General features: G+C 42.8%; 1 protein-coding gene across 8 annotated transcripts in view; it reads right to left on the bottom strand.

Moving 5' to 3' along the window:
• The window catches only part of MEIS1 (Meis homeobox 1), a 110,396-nt gene that overhangs the window by 35,255 nt on the left and 55,681 nt on the right, over nt 1–19,460 (bottom strand). For all 8 annotated transcript variants that reach the window (XM_030022312.2, XM_030022317.2, XM_030022314.2 and 5 more), the window contains one exon: nt 16,566–16,711. In XM_030022312.2, coding sequence (XP_029878172.1) covers nt 16,566–16,711 — 146 coding nt within the window. The remainder of the gene's footprint in view (nt 1–16,565; nt 16,712–19,460) is intronic.

Below are 19,460 nucleotides of genomic sequence, written 5' to 3'. Positions count from 1 at the left end.
CCACTAACAAGTTACAAAGTAAGAAAGAGCAACCAGGCACATTTGATCTTGTTCTATACACGAACCTTTCTAAGATGACTGCTCTAATTAAAAAAAAAAAGTCAAATTTATCATTTTGATGATATGAAATGATGAACTTGACTATTATATGCATATATTTTGTTTAATGGCTTCATTTATTTTAATAACAAAGAGAAACTAGATCTTTACAGATGAAAGCTTTATTTCATGGCTTTGGTGCAACTGGGATTTTTAAAATCTGTGATGTTAACCAAAATGTGATAATGGATGTTCTCAAGGGCCCTATTTTATAGCATTTTATGCAGTGCCAAACTATACGTGAGACATTACAAACATGATGTTTAGCCCTATTTTAAGAAAGTAGAACTGACACTGGTGTCAGAGGCCCCTGTAATTGTTTTCCGTCTGCTTCTTGTTCCTATGAACACTTACTTGTGCAGCAAAGTCTGGCTGTAGAAATACCGAGACGAAGGCATTAGCTCTCTGCAGACTTGTTATAAAATTATATTGAAAGGCACCATTTGTGGGATTTTGGCTGGGAGTGGACAAAAGTGATCACAATGTAACTACTTTATCTATAGCAGGCTGCCTTGAAGGGTCTGTTGACATCCAGAAGAAGAGGGACACAAAAAAGATGCTAAAAACCCCCAGATGCTAATTCTGCTACTGGTTTTATGTCAGTTAATTCCTAAGATAGAGATAATCAGAAACACCTCATCAAACTTGATCATGCTCTCAATCCTTCTGAAGAACTTCTCATCAACTCCACTTCCTTTTATTTTTACGCTAGTAGATTGAAAACAGTTGTTTCAGACAACGGTGGCACTCATGCGTACACAGCATTAAGGATGCTTTTGTTTAATACATTTCATACATGAATATACATCTTCACGCACGCAGAGGTGTGTGTGCACGTATGGAGGTCAATGCCATTTTGCAAACTACTCCCTCCACCCCCAAAAGCAGGGACCTGACCACTGTTTTAGGGAAGGTAGCGAAGATGGCAGCTCATGATTAATGGCTGTATCATCCCTGGCTCGGCGGCGGCGAGGCCCCGGGTCTGATCTGCCAAACATCCCCTTCGTCTGCAGCCGATCAGCAGATGTAAGCACATAGGCCCTGTCAGCTTGACATATCATTCCTACGACAATGTCAACGAGTATTAATGTTCAATTATCTGTCCTAGAAATAACCCTCGCCTTTACGCATTGTGTAACTGGGCGCGTGGCACTGCAGTAATCCAAACGACAAGGGCAGAGATGCCCACGCTCACCCACTCGCTGTGAGTTGGCTTCCCAACATCGTGATGACATTGCCTCGCGGTAGTGCATGGACGCCTTCCCCCTCCTTCCTCTCCCTGGTTGTGGGGTTTTTTTTTTTGGAAGGCATGTCGCAAGGAGCCCAAAGACCTTTCTCCTCCTCTTCGCATGTTGTATGTCACCCATCAGCATGCTGAGATACGCTCAGAAAAGACGTATTTTGATTTCACGCCCATGCAGAACCACAAGGAGTTTGCTTGTTTGCTTTTACGGAGGGCCATAAGCTGCCCGTTACCTGGCAGCTCATGTCCTGTGCTCAAGTATATATATGTATCTATCATTTACCATCAAACGCAAATGTCAACAGTGGCTTCTTCCAGGGCTGCATCAAGATCAATTCAACCCCTAACTGCAGGGCTGGAGCAATTTGTCCAGATGAAACATTACAGCTTCCCTTTGTTAAAGCAAGTTTAAAATAAGACCCCCAATAGAGAGATGATTTGAAGAACAAATATAAGTTCATTCCTGGCATCTTTTATTACTGTTCAAATATTAAAATTATCGATCAGGCCAAATTCAAATAGGACTCTCGGAGCAAAAAGCTTACCAAGTACTACTTCTTTTAAATAAGCGTTATGGTTACATTACCGCTCATTCGAATAGGCTGCGATGGAGTTTGCATGATTTTTTTGTTTGTTTGTTACTATGGCACAGCTTCCTTGAACTAACATTGAAAGGTTATCGGCTCTAAGTTATGCTTGCTAAGTCTTCTTATACAACTCACAATCGGAGGGAGGGAGTGGGAGGAAGCGGTGTGATAACCAGTGCCAGCTTTGAGATAAAGCCCTCCACGTAATCTCTGTTTATTTAGACAACCATCTAACCACAGCACTGGGCGTAAAAACAAGCCAGGTGTACAGCTAAGGAAATTTCTCCTGCCTTATCGCGACTGCATTATATTTTGGGGCAAAGGGAAGTGCAGCCTTTTTTTTTTTTTTTTCCCAAGATAACTTTGAAAATGTAAATAATCCCAAACTTTGAGGTTTTGATTTTGGGATTCTCTCAGCTGGCTGGGCTTTTTTGCTTTGTTTTGTTGGGAGGGGAGGTGACGGTAACAAAGCACACTTTATTCTGTGCTTTTGTATTTCTGGAGGTTTTGGAGAAAAAGGTTTTGCCATATCTCTTTTAAGAATGAAGATCCTGCTTTGAAATATTTCCCACCAGAGGGGATTCAGGGTGTTTGGAACAAGTATACATATCATGGGATCAAAGTGGAGCAAACTGAGTAGCATTTTAAATGCATTTCACCCTAAAGAGCTGACAGGGGGTCGGGCACCCAGCACACCTCCACACAACAGCACCAAAGCTGCTTTTCCAGCGCTGAAGCTGCTTTGCCAGTACAGGTGCCAAAATAGAAAAGTTCTTGCAGGTCAGGCCATGAGAAGTAGCACCATAAGGCGTCTGGCTGAAGGGTAACCGAGCCTCCCTCCAGCTTCAGTGGCAATATTAAACTACAGTGGGAAGCTTGCATGTCAGCTGATGGCTCTATTTCTCCTGCTGTATGAGTCCAAAGTTGCCTCCAATGTATTCAAACTTGGTTTTCCCCCTTTTTTTTTCCCTTCTGATAATTCACCCCACTGTTTACTCAATCATTTTAGGTAGGGGGATGTGATGAATGTTGCTGAGTGCCAGTTTTTTTGGTGCAAGATGAATAACCCCAAGGAGCAACTTACACTGAGCTCCTGTCAGCCCTACAATTGATGATGTTTTCACTGTAAGGGGTGGGGACTGGGACACATTAAGGCTCAATAGGGGAAGTAAACGGAGTGAATTGACTCAGCAACTATGGCTTTTACCATGGCTTCTAATAAGGATAAACTGATTACTGCCAAATGTACTTTAACATCACGGGAGAGCGGGGGGAATATATCGATCTGCTCAAAGGAAATAAATGCCATACCAGAAGTTTTTTTAAAAGTGAACTTTCTTATTCAAAAGCGTAGAAGCATGTTTCAGCAGCATGTTCCTGCTTCTTTCTGAGTTGCCATTTGCCCCTAATCCAAAACTGAATTTGCAGCCTTAAAATGCATCCTAAAGATGAACGCTGCAAAACGATCGCTACAATGCCAAGGTATCTTTTTTTTTCGCTCTCAAATGACTTTGATAACAAAGAGGTGCACAGTGATATTCGCGCTGTATTTCAAATGCTGACTTTATGTCAGCGTCTTTTTATGGCGACTGGGAGACCAGACACTCCACTTCTGCGCCAGGCGGTGGGGAAGGCATGCAGGCTGCAGCCCAGGTTGCCAGGAGTCACTACGGAGCTGACAACCCCAGGATCCCACAAAACCCACCCTGACTGATGGCTTCTGGGTTCCCACTGACCTTTGATCCCTTCTGGTTTGGCCGGGAACAAAAGAGCCTGTTCACTGGGGCCCCTCGCACGTATATTTAACGAAAGCGGTCATCACCTATATGCTGATTAATATGTTTGCTTTACGTGCGGCAGGAGGAGGACCACGGCCATCCCATGCTGCTCTGCAGGTAAGCACCAGCTTACCTAGCCTGTATGTCACACAAAATAAATCAAGGCAATCCACCCCAAGGCAGATAAAAATGACTAAAACAGGTAAAGACAATTTTTGTCACCAATGCAAGAAGTTGCCAAGGCTGGCGATGGCGCCGGGAGCGATTTCCCCACATACCCGAAAACCTGCGCGAAGCTTCTGTCATTAGAGATTTGGTGCCGCTCTGACACCGAGGGCCATCAGCAGCTCGAACATGCTGTCGCAAAGATGCTGCCAGCTACAGCAACCATGGTGGATGCTGTCCGACCCTCAGCAGCAACTTTCATCACTGCATATTGTCACCATAGCAATGAGGCTGGATGCGGGCAAATGACAAGGGTCTGTCATCACTCAGCCTGGCCTGACAGCCTTCAGCACCAGTCGCTCTCATCCAGCCTCAATACGCAAATACGTCCTCAATGGGCCCAAAAGTAATAATCTGCCCTTCTGCAATGTCATTGTTTCGCCGGCGCTCCCAGTAGCAGTGTGCAGCCCTTACACCCTGTGGAGATGCTTTGTTTTATTTCCCAGCGAGTTTTTGTGCTTTAGGGAAAAGGAAAAGCGAGGAAGGGGGGAGCCAGAAAAGAGACAGCAGTACCCAAACTTCAAACAACAGAGATAATCAAGAAACAAACAAAAAAGGAAAGGAAAAAATATCTGTTCCACAAATGACAGTAAAACATGAGAATTAATGTTTGAAAGGAATACGATGACACTTTCCATGGAAGGGCTTCAGCAAGGAATAGGAACGTTACTGTGAAAGTCTAAAGCTCCCTTTTAATATTAAACATGGTAGCCATATATAAAATGCATCTGCATTTTGCAGAAACAGGTGTTTGGGGTGAAATCAGGATAACTGGCAAGGTACGCCAGGCTGTCACTGACAGCAAACACAGCAAATACGCTACTCTGCCTTCACGCCTACACTGAAATCAGGGGTCCCAGCTATTTTCACGGTCCTCCTGCCAGAGATGCCATGACGAGACAATTAACTTGGTCTACCTCCCTGCTGCCTTGGTGGACGTATGGCAAGAAATGACAGAAATCGGAGATGGCAAACACTATCTCATCTAGAGCTTGTCTGCCTGGTTGGATTAATCATAATGTCTCTATTTTGGGAGAATTTCTACATGGGGTCAGTTTTTACTCATCCCGCCCATGCAAATTTGCCCCTTCCAATCATGGCGCATGCAGAAGATGGTGAGAAAGATTTGACTTGGTGGTTACCTTACTTAGCTCATCTCGACCACGCACTTCATATTTTACTTTGTGTTTAGTCATACAGAATAACCCGATTTTACAGTGATCCTATGTATCATGCAAGCCCTCTCACCATTTAGAAAGCTGCCTTTTAATGATATTTAATTTAGACTCACTTATATGCTACATTTGCTAGTGAACACATTGGTTACATGCTCTTATTTAAACGTTTGCTGTACCCCAGTAAGCGTGCAACACGCTTGCCGGTCCGCGGCAGCCCTGGAAAGACATTTCACTGCTTGAACATTTTTAAACCTGATTTACCGTTCCAGAGAAACAAGTATGCAACTAATCTTCCAGGACAAATGTAACGCTGAAGAAGAACTAAACTGAAACATATAAATTCCATATATACTTAAAAATATTATTGTCTGTAATTTAATATAACAATATTTCTAGGCCTATAACCTTGCACGCAGAGGCAATTTCCCAAGCATTAATACTTAAATGGGTCATATGCACCACATCTGTCATTCTGTCCTGAAGTCTATGAGGCACAACCAAGACTCTGCAAGCCTATTGATTTTTCTAGCATTTGCTTTAATTTACTTAACCATTGAGAAATCCATCAGTACATAAAGGGCAACTGTCCATTACTGCCTCATTTGCAGACATTCTTTCCCCTCATTTTTTTTGGTAAATATTTCCCCTTAAATCGCTGTGTGTTTACAGTGTAAAAATGAACCCAGAAAGTGCTCACACCTGTTTCTGTTCAGTAACTGCTGCACTGAGGTATATGTAATGTGCTTAAAGATAGAATAAATATCTAGACATTATTACATCTGTGTGCAAAGGGTGGTAAATTAGATCCTAATTACATTAACAGGGATTCTGCCTCCCAGCTTAAATTTTACATGAGCACTCTGTAAAAATCCAAAAGCTCTGCTGTGGTTTCTTTACGAGCTGGTGATTACAGCTACTTCCTATGCGGTCACTAAATATTCTGTTTACAAATAAATGAAGAAGCTTTGAGCCAACTTGCCAGGGTAATAATCCATGTTTTTTTTCTTTTTTTCCCCCAGCAAACCTTTACTACATAAGCATGGCAACAATCAGAAGCCCTGGCTTCATCTAATTACTCTATCACATAATTTCACAAATTGCCTTTTCACTGGGGAGCCAAGTGCAAAACACGCTCACAGTGGGATTTCAGGCAGCAGCTTTCATTTACTACTCATTTCTTGTTAAATTAAACACAAAAACACCAGTTGTGTGAAAGAAGTCAAAAAGAATGCTTGCAAATGAGCCAGACAAGTGTATCTTATATTTATACCATTCGCACAAAATAGCTCATTGGCAAGCTGGATTTTTAATGGCACCATTATCGCCTTTAACCCTTTTAAAGCCCGGCGTGAGGCTGGTAACCGGATCATCCCGACCAAACTCAACCCGGTGAAACGGCAAGAGGCAGCGCATCAGTCTTATTAGCCAAGATGGCATCCTTTAGTTAACAGTTAATAACTGGCAAGATGAGGCACCTACCACCAGCGTGCCCCAACGTCGCCTCCACGTAACCCCTCCGGCTTCCCAGGGGTTTAATGGGGAACGACCCAGGGCAGAATTTGCCCCATGAATTCCCGCGTATTACACCTGCCTAATAAGAGGGAAGGATGGTCCTACAAATAAATCGAGTGGGATTTGTAAGTGCAATATCTATTTCACGCTGGTACGGCCCTCCAAGGCGCGGGGGAGCCAGTGGGACTCGGGGGCAGTGGGACCTGGAGGGCTAGACCCCTGCTAATTATCTGAGCACTAACAAGGCAGGATTGCAAGCTGCCACTGAGGAACACAAATTATTTTGAAAATAATTGCAGCCAGTGTACCATCACCGGTGGAAGTGAACCAGAGGTTACACTGCTCTAAGATGACATTTTTTACATCAACAAGTACAAAACTAAAACACGGCCATTAGTAATTAAAGTTGTTTCTTTTGTAGCACCAGAGCCAGTAGGTCAGGTACCGTTTTACATCAGAAACCAGGCCTTGATGGCTGTGGATTTGCCAGCGTTATCTGCACAGGGAGGAAAAAAAAAAACCATTAGCAGCAGCTGTCTGTGTGCCTCAACATTGAAAATCCTATTCACACAGACAGGTGGAGTAATTTAAAAGCCAATGTGGTGCAATTTTGATGCAACTAATGCCACTGTTTACTAAAATGTCGCCATTCCTGCTGTTTATGAAAACATTACTAAAATTGCATTTTATTCATAAGAATCCTAAGATTCAGGTTATTACCAGCTTCAAAATTATTCTGCCCCCCAACTGTAGCTTATGACTCTCCAGGGTTTACAACCTGCTGCATTGACGGACCCATGCTTGGGTTTCAACAATGAAATCAAGGGTTTATCCTCTTTGCCATTCCCACGCAAGCACAGTACAACTCCTGGACCAGCACAAAGTTCCCAGCAAATAAGTAGAGTTCTGCCAACAAATCTATTAATTAGCCAGATTCACCTAATATGCCATTTACTTTCCGAAAAATACCACCTAGGGACCCCAAAAGCTCTGGTTGACATGAATACAGGTTGTCTAAGAAGAAGTTTCACTTCAAAGCTGACTTAGGTAATGAATAGAGCAAGCCACCTAAGGCAGAGTCCCACCATTTCCCCTCTGAGTTCAGAAAAAGTCCTTGGAAAACATATTTATATCATGAGCAGACACTTGGGTTTTACCACTGTGACTCAAGTGACACTTTAGTGCCACTAACATGACTACCCCCCTATCTGCATCACTGGTACAGAGCATCATAGTGGGAATACGTTGGTGGCACAAAAATGTTTTATGCTGTACAGGTTGGATTAGAAAAGGTCAACCAGTAGCCAAGAAAGGAATATTCATGCTATACCTAAAGTCTGAGAAGTATTTTCTGGGCAGAAGTTTCTGGTTCATAATGCAGAAGATGCAGTGGTAAGTCTCCTAGACTTTGCCTTATTAAAATGATGGCCCACCACTGAAGTGAAACAAGTACTCTACTAAATACTGTGGGTCTAAATCAAGCAATGATGCAAAAGGTGAGGTAAATTAGGTAACTACATATTAACTTAAACTCTTTTCTGCCTACTTACCTTCTCTCTACAGATATATTTAGCACTGCTGTAGCTTACAGGGTGAGGAGCTGGAAGTGCAAAGATGAGTCTGATAAATACATTTGTTCATATATTGAAAACCGGATTTTCAGCTGAGCATTTTGGGGGAAAGGATGGCATTACCCATGGAAAATTTTAACTTTCCATCAACAACAAAAAAATTCCCTTCCACAAGAGAAATTTTCTGTGGGTAATTTTGATGGGCAGACAGTAAACATAACCAGTTAATATGAGGAATTAGGGCTTACTGAATATATGCAATGAGAAAAAACATGTAAGCTCTAACTGCAGATTCTGTGTAGCTGAAGGTAAATGCAGGAAATAGGAGACAAAACTTTTAAAATGGGTAGAAAACCAACTCACTTCTCATGCCTGTCCTGGAGCAACAAACAGACAATATTCGCTGCAATATCACTGTTTTGGTTCATTCAGACAAGGGTTAAGTTCATGCAAACAGATGTAGGATACTCTATGCCAGAGCAAGGGAATGCATCTTACACAACTTGATGTAACACTTCCAAATGTGACCCTATTTCAAAGGCAGCTTATTTTACACCACAGATTAACACATCTCATCAGATACGTGCCCAACTGATTTGGTGCCTCCTATTTGGCACTTTACCTGATCTGATTAAGTCACTCGCTAGCTTACACTGGTCCGCTGCGAAACTCCTTCAAGAGTTAGGAGATTGCCAATAAAAAATTAACACTGGCACTTATATACATAAGCATATCTGAGAATCAACATAGGCTCTTTTGTAGCAACTGTGTTAGAGGACAAGCTAAACAAACAACTAATAATGAACAACCGAGCCCATGAATTTATCCTCATTTCCTGCTCACCCACTGCTTGCCAAGATACTGTTGTTGCCTTTGGTGTACTTCATATTGCAAATTACTTGCCAAAATATTTCAGTGGATGCTTCCAGATTTACAAATTGGTGGTCAGACTTCCCCCCCCCCCCCCCCCCCCGGCCTCTTCAAAATGTGATACTTGAATTTCATACATTTGCTTTGACTGCAGAAAGACAGTACGTCACGTAACGCTTTTCTGTGCCTTGACTGGAAGAGGCTAATTTAAAAAATGAAGTTGCACATGCAAAATATCACAGCTGCAAATATAAAAAGAAAGGAGAGGGTGGAGAAGAAAGCAAAGCATCTACTGTTGACTTAAAAATTCTTATTACTGCAAACATTCTTGCTGGTAAACTCATTTCCCAGAATATTATGCAAACAAAAGGAGTTCTAGTACAACCAGAGCAAGTGTAATTTAACATCTGAATTAATGTTTATCATGTTTCAACTTTTCAGTATTCCCTCGCTTCTACTCAGATGTGAAATTCTTCTGGTGTGTAAATACTAATGTGTTTCAGCAGCTTCCAAATAATTCAAATTCTTTAACGTGCTGGTGGCTTCCACACTGGTACAACAGTGCCTCCAAGGTGGAAACTGGGGGAAATTGGGAAGATGATAAGATAGCCCTTTGGGAACAGACACTGTCTCTGAAATCTAGCCCGGGCTGTTGGCTACCTTCTAATTTCAACCAAAATACTTCCCTGGACCACTGCTGTTCCTGAGCCCTGCGAGGAGCTCAGGATGAGATGTCTCATACCATGTAGTTTAAGACAACATGATGGTTGTCTTCATCGGAAACAAGACTGAATCATAGATATGAAAAAAAAAGATGTTGTAGCTACACCACACTTCTGAACATGAGAAGAGCCTAAGTAAGGAATCTGGTTTCCTTGAACCAACTGACTGAAGCACCCTACATTTTTTCTTTCTGATCTAAAACCAAAGGTTTGTAGCATAGCTCAGCACTGGCAGCTTAAACAATCTACAGGACAGCGTGAGATCTCAGTACATGAGACATGTGCTTTCCAAGAAATCATGAAACTGGAGCAACAGCAGCATTGCCAAGCATATCCTCCCCCAAACAAGAGTTTTCTTTAAAAATGGCAAAATTCACCCACGCTAGAAAATGGACCAACACTTGGAGGCTGGACAGCAGTTCAAAGCAACAAATTTGAGGAAGATTAAAGAAAATGCTGAAGGTTTTGACAGTCAGTGTCCTCCATCAAACTCTGGGAGGGCTGAAGGGTTAAGAAGTTAATTCAAACCAAGTTACCTAAATCCCGTTTCTCCTCCTTTCTGGAGCTCTCACTTCAATTCTGACAGAGCCTCAGAATAATTATCTTCTCCCGTAATAACATTTCCAATTTTCTCCCATTGAAGATGACTGCCACAGCACCTCCACCAGCAGAAGGGCACTGAGGACCCTCATCGTGGGTTACTTGCACCAACCTGCAACGGATGCTTTTGCTCGCCACTCTGGCAGGTCTTCCCACTGCCAGGAGCAGGAGGAGCCCTGGCTCCTACCTTCCCAGCTGAGGGGATGGTGGGGCACGGGTGACCGAAGGCAAGCTAAAAACGCCTAGCTTTTCCCAGGAATTCGGGACAGCTGGCACTAAGAAGTCTTGCAGATGTGGAAGAAAGATTTTTACAGCTTCGCCCACAATAAAATCAACTGAAAGAGGAGACTTATGTATTTGGGATAAAGGGGGGGAAACCTCCCCCCCTTCTGAGTCCGATATATGGAAATATGACCCCTGTTACACAGATGAGCTCCAGGAGCCCTCTGGCATTTTGCAGAGCAAGTATCAGTTGATGCAGGATGGAGACTCATTGTAAGTTGTACTTTTGGGGGCCAGGGTGTCTGTGTTTTGTTTTAATGCTTCCAAACCCTCTCAAGAGGAAAGCAAAGAAAATCCTCACTGGTTTTAGCCAATTATTTCTCCATTTTATGTTTTCAGCAGCCTAGTTTTGTACCCATCTGCCCTCTCGCTATACTCCTTTCCAAAACCAGACAAGCATCCCGCATGGGAGTAGGGGCACAGAGACATATTAACCCCACGCTCCTCCCAAGCCAAAAATCTCATAAGCATGGAGGGATGAGAGAAGACATGAAATCCACTTGCTTAAAAAGTCGCTAGCCTGTAAAGTATTAATACATAAACAAAACTTACAGAATTAAGCAGTGTAATAGTATTTTTCTATCAGAATAACATTCTTGAAGCAATGGGGACTATTTTTCTCTGCTAGATTTGGATATAAAGTGCCTCCTTCAAATACCTGCTTCCAATAAATTCTTTTATACAAATAACAGCTTTGCTAAATAGACTGCATATTGCTTATTGTAAGTTTTCTTGTTTAATAGCATGGCATCAAGCAATCAATAAAGATTCAAAATCCAGATACATAATAAAAAAAACCCCTTTCATTCTACTGTAAAGTCAACATCTTTCAGCTATGTCTTTTACTTTCTGCTCAGTCTCCCATTTCAGTAAGATTTAACCTCTTCAGGAAATTGTTTTAAAAGCAGTTAAAAATAATGATTAAATTATGGGATTTACATGAAAGAAATCCTTGGCCCATTCATTTTTTTAAATCATGGCAATTTGTTTTTTAAAAGGTGTTTGAAGTCCTTGAATCTACCTCTTGGCACCATTAAAAAAAAAGTAGTTTATAATCCCCTAATGTGCTTAAATAAAGCCTTCAATAGTTTAAATTGTTATTAAACATCTTTTGGGATTATAATTTTATGGCTTTTTTTGCCTGATTAGATGATGAACATGAAGATCATCAAATACTCATCATATAACAAACTAATTACATCATATAATCCCCAAAATGAGGTTTGAATCCCAACATTTTAAATTAAGCTGGATTTAAAGGATGCAGAGAATTCACAATGAGTGAACAAAACACTTGAAAAGACACCCCCCAAACTTTCTTCTTCTGGTTTTGAACAGAAAGGTACCATTGTTGGGACAAAAGCATAGTATGGGTTGAAGCAGAAACTAATCCTGTTGCCACAATTAAATTTACACAGATCTGGTTGTAGGCAAGATTATTTTTTCTTCCCCTTCCCCTCCTCCAAGCTTTTCCCTTATTTTGCAATCCCTGCTGAGGGCTATCCATTACAGTGAGGAGATCTGCTTGAAAAATGGCGGTGAGATAGGATCTCTGAATGTTAAGTGATCCAAGAAATAATAATAATAATAAAAAAATTTAAAAAAAAACAGGAGGGTGTGTAAAATGTTGCCAGGCTGTAGCACACCTTGAAGTTAACCTTAGGGTAACTTTCCGGAACCCAGCTCCAGTACAGGACTAGTTTGCCCCAGTCCCTCCTCAAGACCCTGCCATGGCATTTGATGCCACCCCACAAGCCTCCCCTCAGTTTTCACTCAGCTTTTACAGTTTGGGGATGTCCTCACCTCTTCACCAAATTATCAGTAGCTTTTTTCTTTTTTTTTTTTTTTTAAACCCAAATAGTAACAGGCCGTTCCTTCCATCTCAAATTTAGAGCAAAATCCTAAAAATAGATTTCACAAACCTCAAAATTTACAGGCTGGTGTCACAATCTACCATCAAAAATTTCAACAAGCTCCACAGCTACATTTTGCCCAACTAATGGGCAACCTGGGCAGCTCTTCCAATCCAGACATTTAATCAAAATTAAGTCAGAATGGCAAATAGTTAAAAATAAAACCTGCAAAATCCTAAGTGTAAGTCTGGTCACCACTTTTGCTATTGTTTTAGCTGATTTTTTTTGTTATTATTATTCCAAGGGGAAGAAAAAAATAGGCAATTTGGATGAATTTATCCCCTGAAGTGTTTCACAGCATACTGCCTGCATCTGCAGAGGACAGCACTTGCCTACCCTTTGGGTATATGTCAACTCAGTTCTGCACATCAGTCAAAATAATGGGGGGGGGCTGCTGCCTGACACTGAGTGGGAACTATTGCCCAAACACTTCAACAACTGGAGAGGCTATGGCCTTGCATTTGATTTTTTTACTTCAATAAAGGAAAACAGAATTTCCTCCTAAGTGGGAGACGAGAACTAAGGGATAAACCTTAGGAAATAGTCAGTACAGAGAGGCAGACTTAGTACTCTTGGAGATGGAGTAACTGCATAGAAGGAATTAAACCAGCCTATACACTTTTAAAAGATTGTATTAGTCCAACATTTATCTTAAATCTTTCCAAACATTAATCATTAGTATGACAGACACAGCAATTACTGTCTATTTTGTTTAATTCCATGCCACTGATGTGTCTTAATATTACAACTGTGAGGAAAAAAAAATTTGCCTTTGAAAAGGAGGGCTCCCAACTAACACCTCAATTAGGAAGCACCAGCAGTCAAGGGGATGCTGGGTTTCATGCTTAACCACTGCTCATTTCTTCCTGCCATTTTCCAGAGGGAAACATGAAGGCCGGTTAAGCACTGGGGAGCAAAAAAGGAGGTATCGCCTGCCCTGACATGTCCCCTGCCTGAAGAGAACCACCTCCCCATCTCTCCTCACCTCCTGCTTTAGGGAGGACCTTGTGTCCACCCTACGGAAGACCAAATTCACTAATAATAAATAAATAAATGATGTGGGATCTCTAGTTTCCTCAGCTGACCACTCCTCAGGATGACCTCCCTTCCACAGTGAGAAGCCCAGCTGGGGACACTGTCACTCCCATGTGTAGGGTTACAAGAGCAGTCATGAGGCCCAGACACCCTCAAAATGAACTTGAGTCTTAATTCCTTCAGTCTCTCACCACTCCTCAGCCCTAATTGCAGCCATGATTTGGGCCTGGGTTTTTCTGCAGAGAGGACAGCACCCCAAGCAGCTTGTCAACATGTTATATTCCTCTAGCTCAAACCGTAGCTTTGACTCTTGCCCAGGTTATCAATGTGCTTGCCTGGAGGACATCTTCCTCCACGCACAAGACCCACTGCTCTTCTAGATGCACAAGTTCTCTGGTGCCATCTCACTCCAGTGAGAGCACTCCCAGCTGAAACACATGCTTGGAAGAGCCTACAATGTTGTCCGGCCATGTTTTAATTTGGGGGAACTGTCCACAAACCCACCTAGAGTCAATTTGAAAGATCTGCCTCAAGGTCCTAGCTGGAGAAGGTTGGACTGGGTAAACCAATTCTGCTTTACTGAACTGATCAGACAAGCCCGGAGCTACCCTGATGCTGCCAGAAGAAGAGAAACCTGCCCTGCAATAAATCTGCATGCTTCATCTCACTGGGCTGGATCTGCACAGGGGATGGTGGATTTTTAAAGCAAGCTTTAGCTCGGTGCTGTAAGGTAGAAAATGCAGCAGCTTCATTGCATAGGTCCTGGGGAGTTCCTGTATTTTGAGTCTTCCAGGAGAGGAGACCACCTTACATGCAGATGCTCAGATGGTGTCTCCCAGGGGCAGCTCTGCAGCAAGCTCCACAGGCACTCTCATTTCTTCTTTTGCACACCATTACTGCACAGCAGGAGAGTGAAAAGCCACTGGCACCCTGCACCTGATCTGGACGAAACAGTGAATGGGTCCATTCTCTGGTCCTGAGACTGAGCATGAAGCCAGCTGTGGGGTCAAGTCAAGCCCATGTAGCTAAATGCTCAACACAGGTTGGCTCCTGCCATGAGGTCTTTTGGGAGTCACCCCTGCTATCTTCTGCTGTGCTCCCAGGAACGGGTTTGGAGGGTGGTAGCTGGCCCAGGCTAAGAGCATGCTGGAGACTACTCAAGCAGTTTAACAGGATAGACCGTCATGCTCCTGTGCCCTGGTCCTGGGTGATGCTAGCACAAACACAGCAACAGGCCACTTCCAGGAAAAAGTACTAATAGTATTAGTAATAGTAACATATACTACTTAATTTGTAATTCTTCAGCTGGGAACTATGGGGACTGATATGCAGTTGCTCAGTGTCCCCTGGTGTGCCTTGTCCTGACTGCACAGCTTCCAGGGCATCTCCTTAAAGCAGAACCTAAACCAGCTGCATCAGGATGATGTGAGCATCACTGCTGGCACAGCATCCCTGGACTGTTTTGGAGGCAGATGTCTTTAACCTCACATCTACCTGCAGAGACATACCAGGCTGTCAGCTCTTCTTGGGCGAGGACCTAGAATCGGGGAGCCACCAAAACCAAAAGGGACCTCAGCCTTCAGAAGCGATGCGCTGAATGCACCAGGGACAGGGCTAAGGAGCTGGCGAAGGTGGGGCACAGCTGACGCGGAGTCTGCCAGAGAGAGAGATTAACTGGGAGATATCTGAGGCCCTCTCCGGCCTTGGAGGAGGAGTGCTCCAGCAGGAAGGTTCATTCATAGCAACCCAGGACCGCGCAGGGCAGGATTCCCCGCCTGATCCCCATGCTGACAAGAGTCATGGCAGATATCTGGTTTCTTGGCTCAGCAGGGGATGGAGGGGCGATGTGCGTGAGCGCTTCCTCCAGTTTACGAGTATACCCTTGGCAGGTCTCCCACTGGGGCTGGGCAAGCTGGCCGGCTTCTGGTTTCATCCTGACCCTAACTACAGGCAGGGGAGAGTGTCAACTGCTGGGATTAGAGGCGAGAGCTGTTCTTCGCTACCACCTGCAGACCCCCGGGATCCCTTGCCAGGCCCTTATCCTCCTGTCACAGAAAAGCTCAGACAGAAAACCTGGGGCCAAAGGCCCACATCCCCTCAGTGGATGAAACACAGTGACAGATCACCACAATTTGATGACAAAGGAGAATGGCATTAGAAACACTTTTCTAAATGCTAACATTAGAAGGTGTGGTACACAATATAAAGCCTTGAAAGAAGCTCCAGCATCCAGCTTAACCCCACACACCTGTCCAGAGCTTTGATTTCTAATCCCAGGAATAAAAAAAATACAGGTAGCTGTGGCAACAGAAATAGCTGTGTACCTGCCCCCCCACTCCCCGCTTTATAACGTTAAATACAGGGGTAACTTACACTCTGGGAATGAGAATGTCTCAAAGAAAAAAATTATACTTTGCTATTAAACCAGATACATTCAGACCTTTCATCATGAAGCTTCTGGTGATCTCTGACAAACATCTGAATAAGGTCTTTGTTTGCTTTTTGCTTTGTTTTTAATCTCCCCAATTACCTTCTGCAGTTCTCCAGAGCACAGAACCAGGGACCGAACGCTGCTCTCTGCTCTGAAGCAGTGATTCCCATGTCAGCTAAGGGGAGCTGCAGCTGTGCGAGCAGCAGGGCAGGACAGGTCTCCGAGGTTATTAGTGTAAGCTTAGTCACACTTTGTGGTGACGTCCCGTTAACAACTGCGACTTGAACCAAAAAAAAATCTAAAAACAACACACACAAAAAAACCCCAAAACCATAAAAACATACGCTCCGTGCTCTTCCCCTGGCATCTAGCAAATGAGGCAACAACAACAACTCTGCTCGGAAAAGTTCCCTGAGCTGCCTGTCAGCAACATCATACGTATTTTTTGCTTTCTACGACTACTACAACTATGACATTTTCCATGTTTTATTTTGCATATGTGATCTAGAGTTCACTTACTGTTAGATGCTGGAACAGCCATGCCCTCATGATATTTGTGGCTACTTTGGGAAAGATGCCACGCTTTTTATGTCGCTTTTTGTCCTTATCTGGATCATCATCATCACCTGTGCTGGGGGAAGCTACACTGTTGTCCAAGCCGTCACCTGTAAATATAGTGAATCAAATTTTGACTTATGCTACCTTTATATACTTCAGCCGAAGCCTGGCTTTGGGTATAAACTGCATGAATATTTAAATGAGGTATAAATTCTTTAACACCGTAATTCACCAGGGGTTGAAGGGATGGGGGGAAGACACACGAGGAGAGGGAGGGTCTCGGGGCTGTGTCGGCCCCGTTCTGGTTTATCCTGAAGGACAGCGTGGCCATTTCTGCCACTGTAACCCAAAATAGAAAGTGCTTAAAAAAAAAAAAAAAAATTTTTTTTGCAAGCATCCAGCTTGCAAAGGTGGAAACAGTGGCTTTTCTTCACACTAGGTCACTTCCCAAAAATTCATCCCAATCAGCTACTTTGGCTGAGATGGCAATTAGGAAAGTATCGATGGTGTCCCATCCACATGACTTGTGTGAAGCTGCGTGCCCCGTCCCACTCCGGGATGCGAAAAGCAGGGTGAATGCAGCTCTCTTGCAGAATCATATACTCTCCCCAAATTCAGAAAAAAACAGAGGACTGGGGCACTGCTTATGTTAAGTCTTTTATAGACATTCGACTTCCCCTGACTTTTTGATGGGAGGTGGGTAGCTAACTGGCCTCCCCTCTTCTCAGCCCCAGCCAAAAGAAATTCATAGTGGAATAAGTAGTTACCAATTTGACATACACCGTAGGAATTAACACCCTGCTTTGTGCCAGTGTGCCACATCTGTAATAGGTATCTGCTCCCATTAAACAACAACTGATCCAGAATGAATTGCCTTAATGCAGAGAAGGTCTCAGACAGTTCTCATCACATTAGCGATATATCTACGGGAGGACATAACTGCGTAGCAGCCAGCTTGGGTCTGGACTGATGGGCTGGTGGTCAAAGGAAAACAAAAGTTGCAGTGCCTGGCCAGTCTGCATGCAATTTTTGCTTCAAACCCTGAAAGCAGTTTATAAACAAGTCCACAGAGCAAATCAGTCTTTGCATTCTCTGCATGTAGATTGAACAGTATATCCTGGCTTCCAAGGACACTGTATTTGTAGCAACATGGAGTTCTGATGTTATTAGGCAAGTGTTTTTTACACCCCTGGGCAAGAATGATCAAAAAAGTCATCTGAATTGGGCTGAATCAAAACTATCTCTGTTAGGAATAAAAATTTTAAAAAAGACTTTTTTTTTCAAGAAAGGATGCAAACTGTCAAAATTATTATTTGTTAAACAGCTTTCAGCACCAAAAAAAAAAAAAGTTATTATTAGTGTTATATTTTTAGTACCTTACTGACCGTGGCAAATTTATAATTGTCCTTATGACTTGGCCTATGTCTTTAACGAAATGGTAACCTTGGGTAGTTATAGAAACAAACAAGATTTTTATGAAGAAATAAGATATCTGACAAATTCTTTGAAAGCCCAGTATGTAAAAAAAAAAAGGCTTTTATACAGAGAAGCAATTCACCATATAAAATAATAATTCATAAAAGAAACATGAGCAAAGGAAACAACTCAACAGCATTTAAAATTCCACAGGCTAATCCACTTTCTGTCTGCAAGAGGCAAACAAGGAAAAGAAAAGTATTACACATTCATTGATTAAAAATGAAAAGCTTCTAACCTAATGACACTGCCTTTCACCACCTCCCTGCAATCGTCCACCCACCCTCTCCCCCCTACCCCATTTTTTTAAAAATACACTCTTTCCTCATTTCAACCCCCCTTCAGATTAATTTAGCAGGCATTGCCTCGTGCCTGATGGGAGGAGGACTCATTGATAATTTATGGAAATATCTACTATAATCCAAGGGAGCTGACTTTTTTTCCAGCTTTGTGCATCAATAGATAATCAAGGCCTTCAAGCAGCCTTAGCTTCCCATTACCTCAGGCAAGAGAATTCCTGAAAGCATGCCTCCGGGGCACCTGAATTATATCCTCCATTAGGAGAGGAAAAGCTTTCTGCATTCCACCTATAACACTCCCCAGAACCTTTCCTGTTTATTTCTGCTGTATGAAAGCAGAAGCATTAGGAACAGGATTTTTTAAGTGAAGACTTATGTAGATACAATGGAGAAACCTTTCAAGCGCAAGCCAGATCACCTCCTTCAATCCCTGGCGGTGACCTATCCCAAATAAAAGGTTTCTGTTACATCATTAGCTCAAGCCAAAAACAGCCTTAGCTTAATGCACAGTTTGTTCTTCCTACTGTTTTTAGGCAAATACTGCTACTTTACTCCCATCTGGGAGGGAAATTACACTGCTGGGCTGTAATCTAAGACAAGATTTTCATTGGAAGCAAATGCTTTCAATCCAGTGTAAATACTGGTGCATGTTCAGAAAAGCCTAAAACAATAAACCCTGGCCCCGTCCGACACAAGTTAGAGAAAGTGAAAGGCAGGGAGAGGATAAGAAAGCACTCGGCTATCCTAAGAGCAAATGCTTTGGTAGACTTTTATAAATTGTTTAACCTCTTCCACTTTTTTTAAATGGAAAATTGATCCTGTAAAGACTGAAACCACAGAGAGAAGTCTAAATGGTCAATTGTGGATTTTAGTATTTCCATCTACTTTGCAACTCGATACACTCACCTCTGTGAGGTCTCCAGAGATTCCACACCCCCCCCCCCTTTTTTTTTTCCTCTTTTCCTCTTTTCAAAGATCACTAAACAAACTTGAAGCACCACTGACCAGCCACACGGTAGCAGCTATGAACTGCATTTGTAAAATGTCAGCGGCGACTCCGTTCCTGAAGTTGACTTCTCCT

This window comes from Aquila chrysaetos, chromosome 8 (genome assembly GCF_900496995.4).
Source record: "Aquila chrysaetos chrysaetos chromosome 8, bAquChr1.4, whole genome shotgun sequence".
Taxonomy (NCBI): domain Eukaryota; kingdom Metazoa; phylum Chordata; class Aves; order Accipitriformes; family Accipitridae; genus Aquila; species Aquila chrysaetos.
This window is presented reverse-complemented; position numbering and strand designations above follow the sequence as displayed.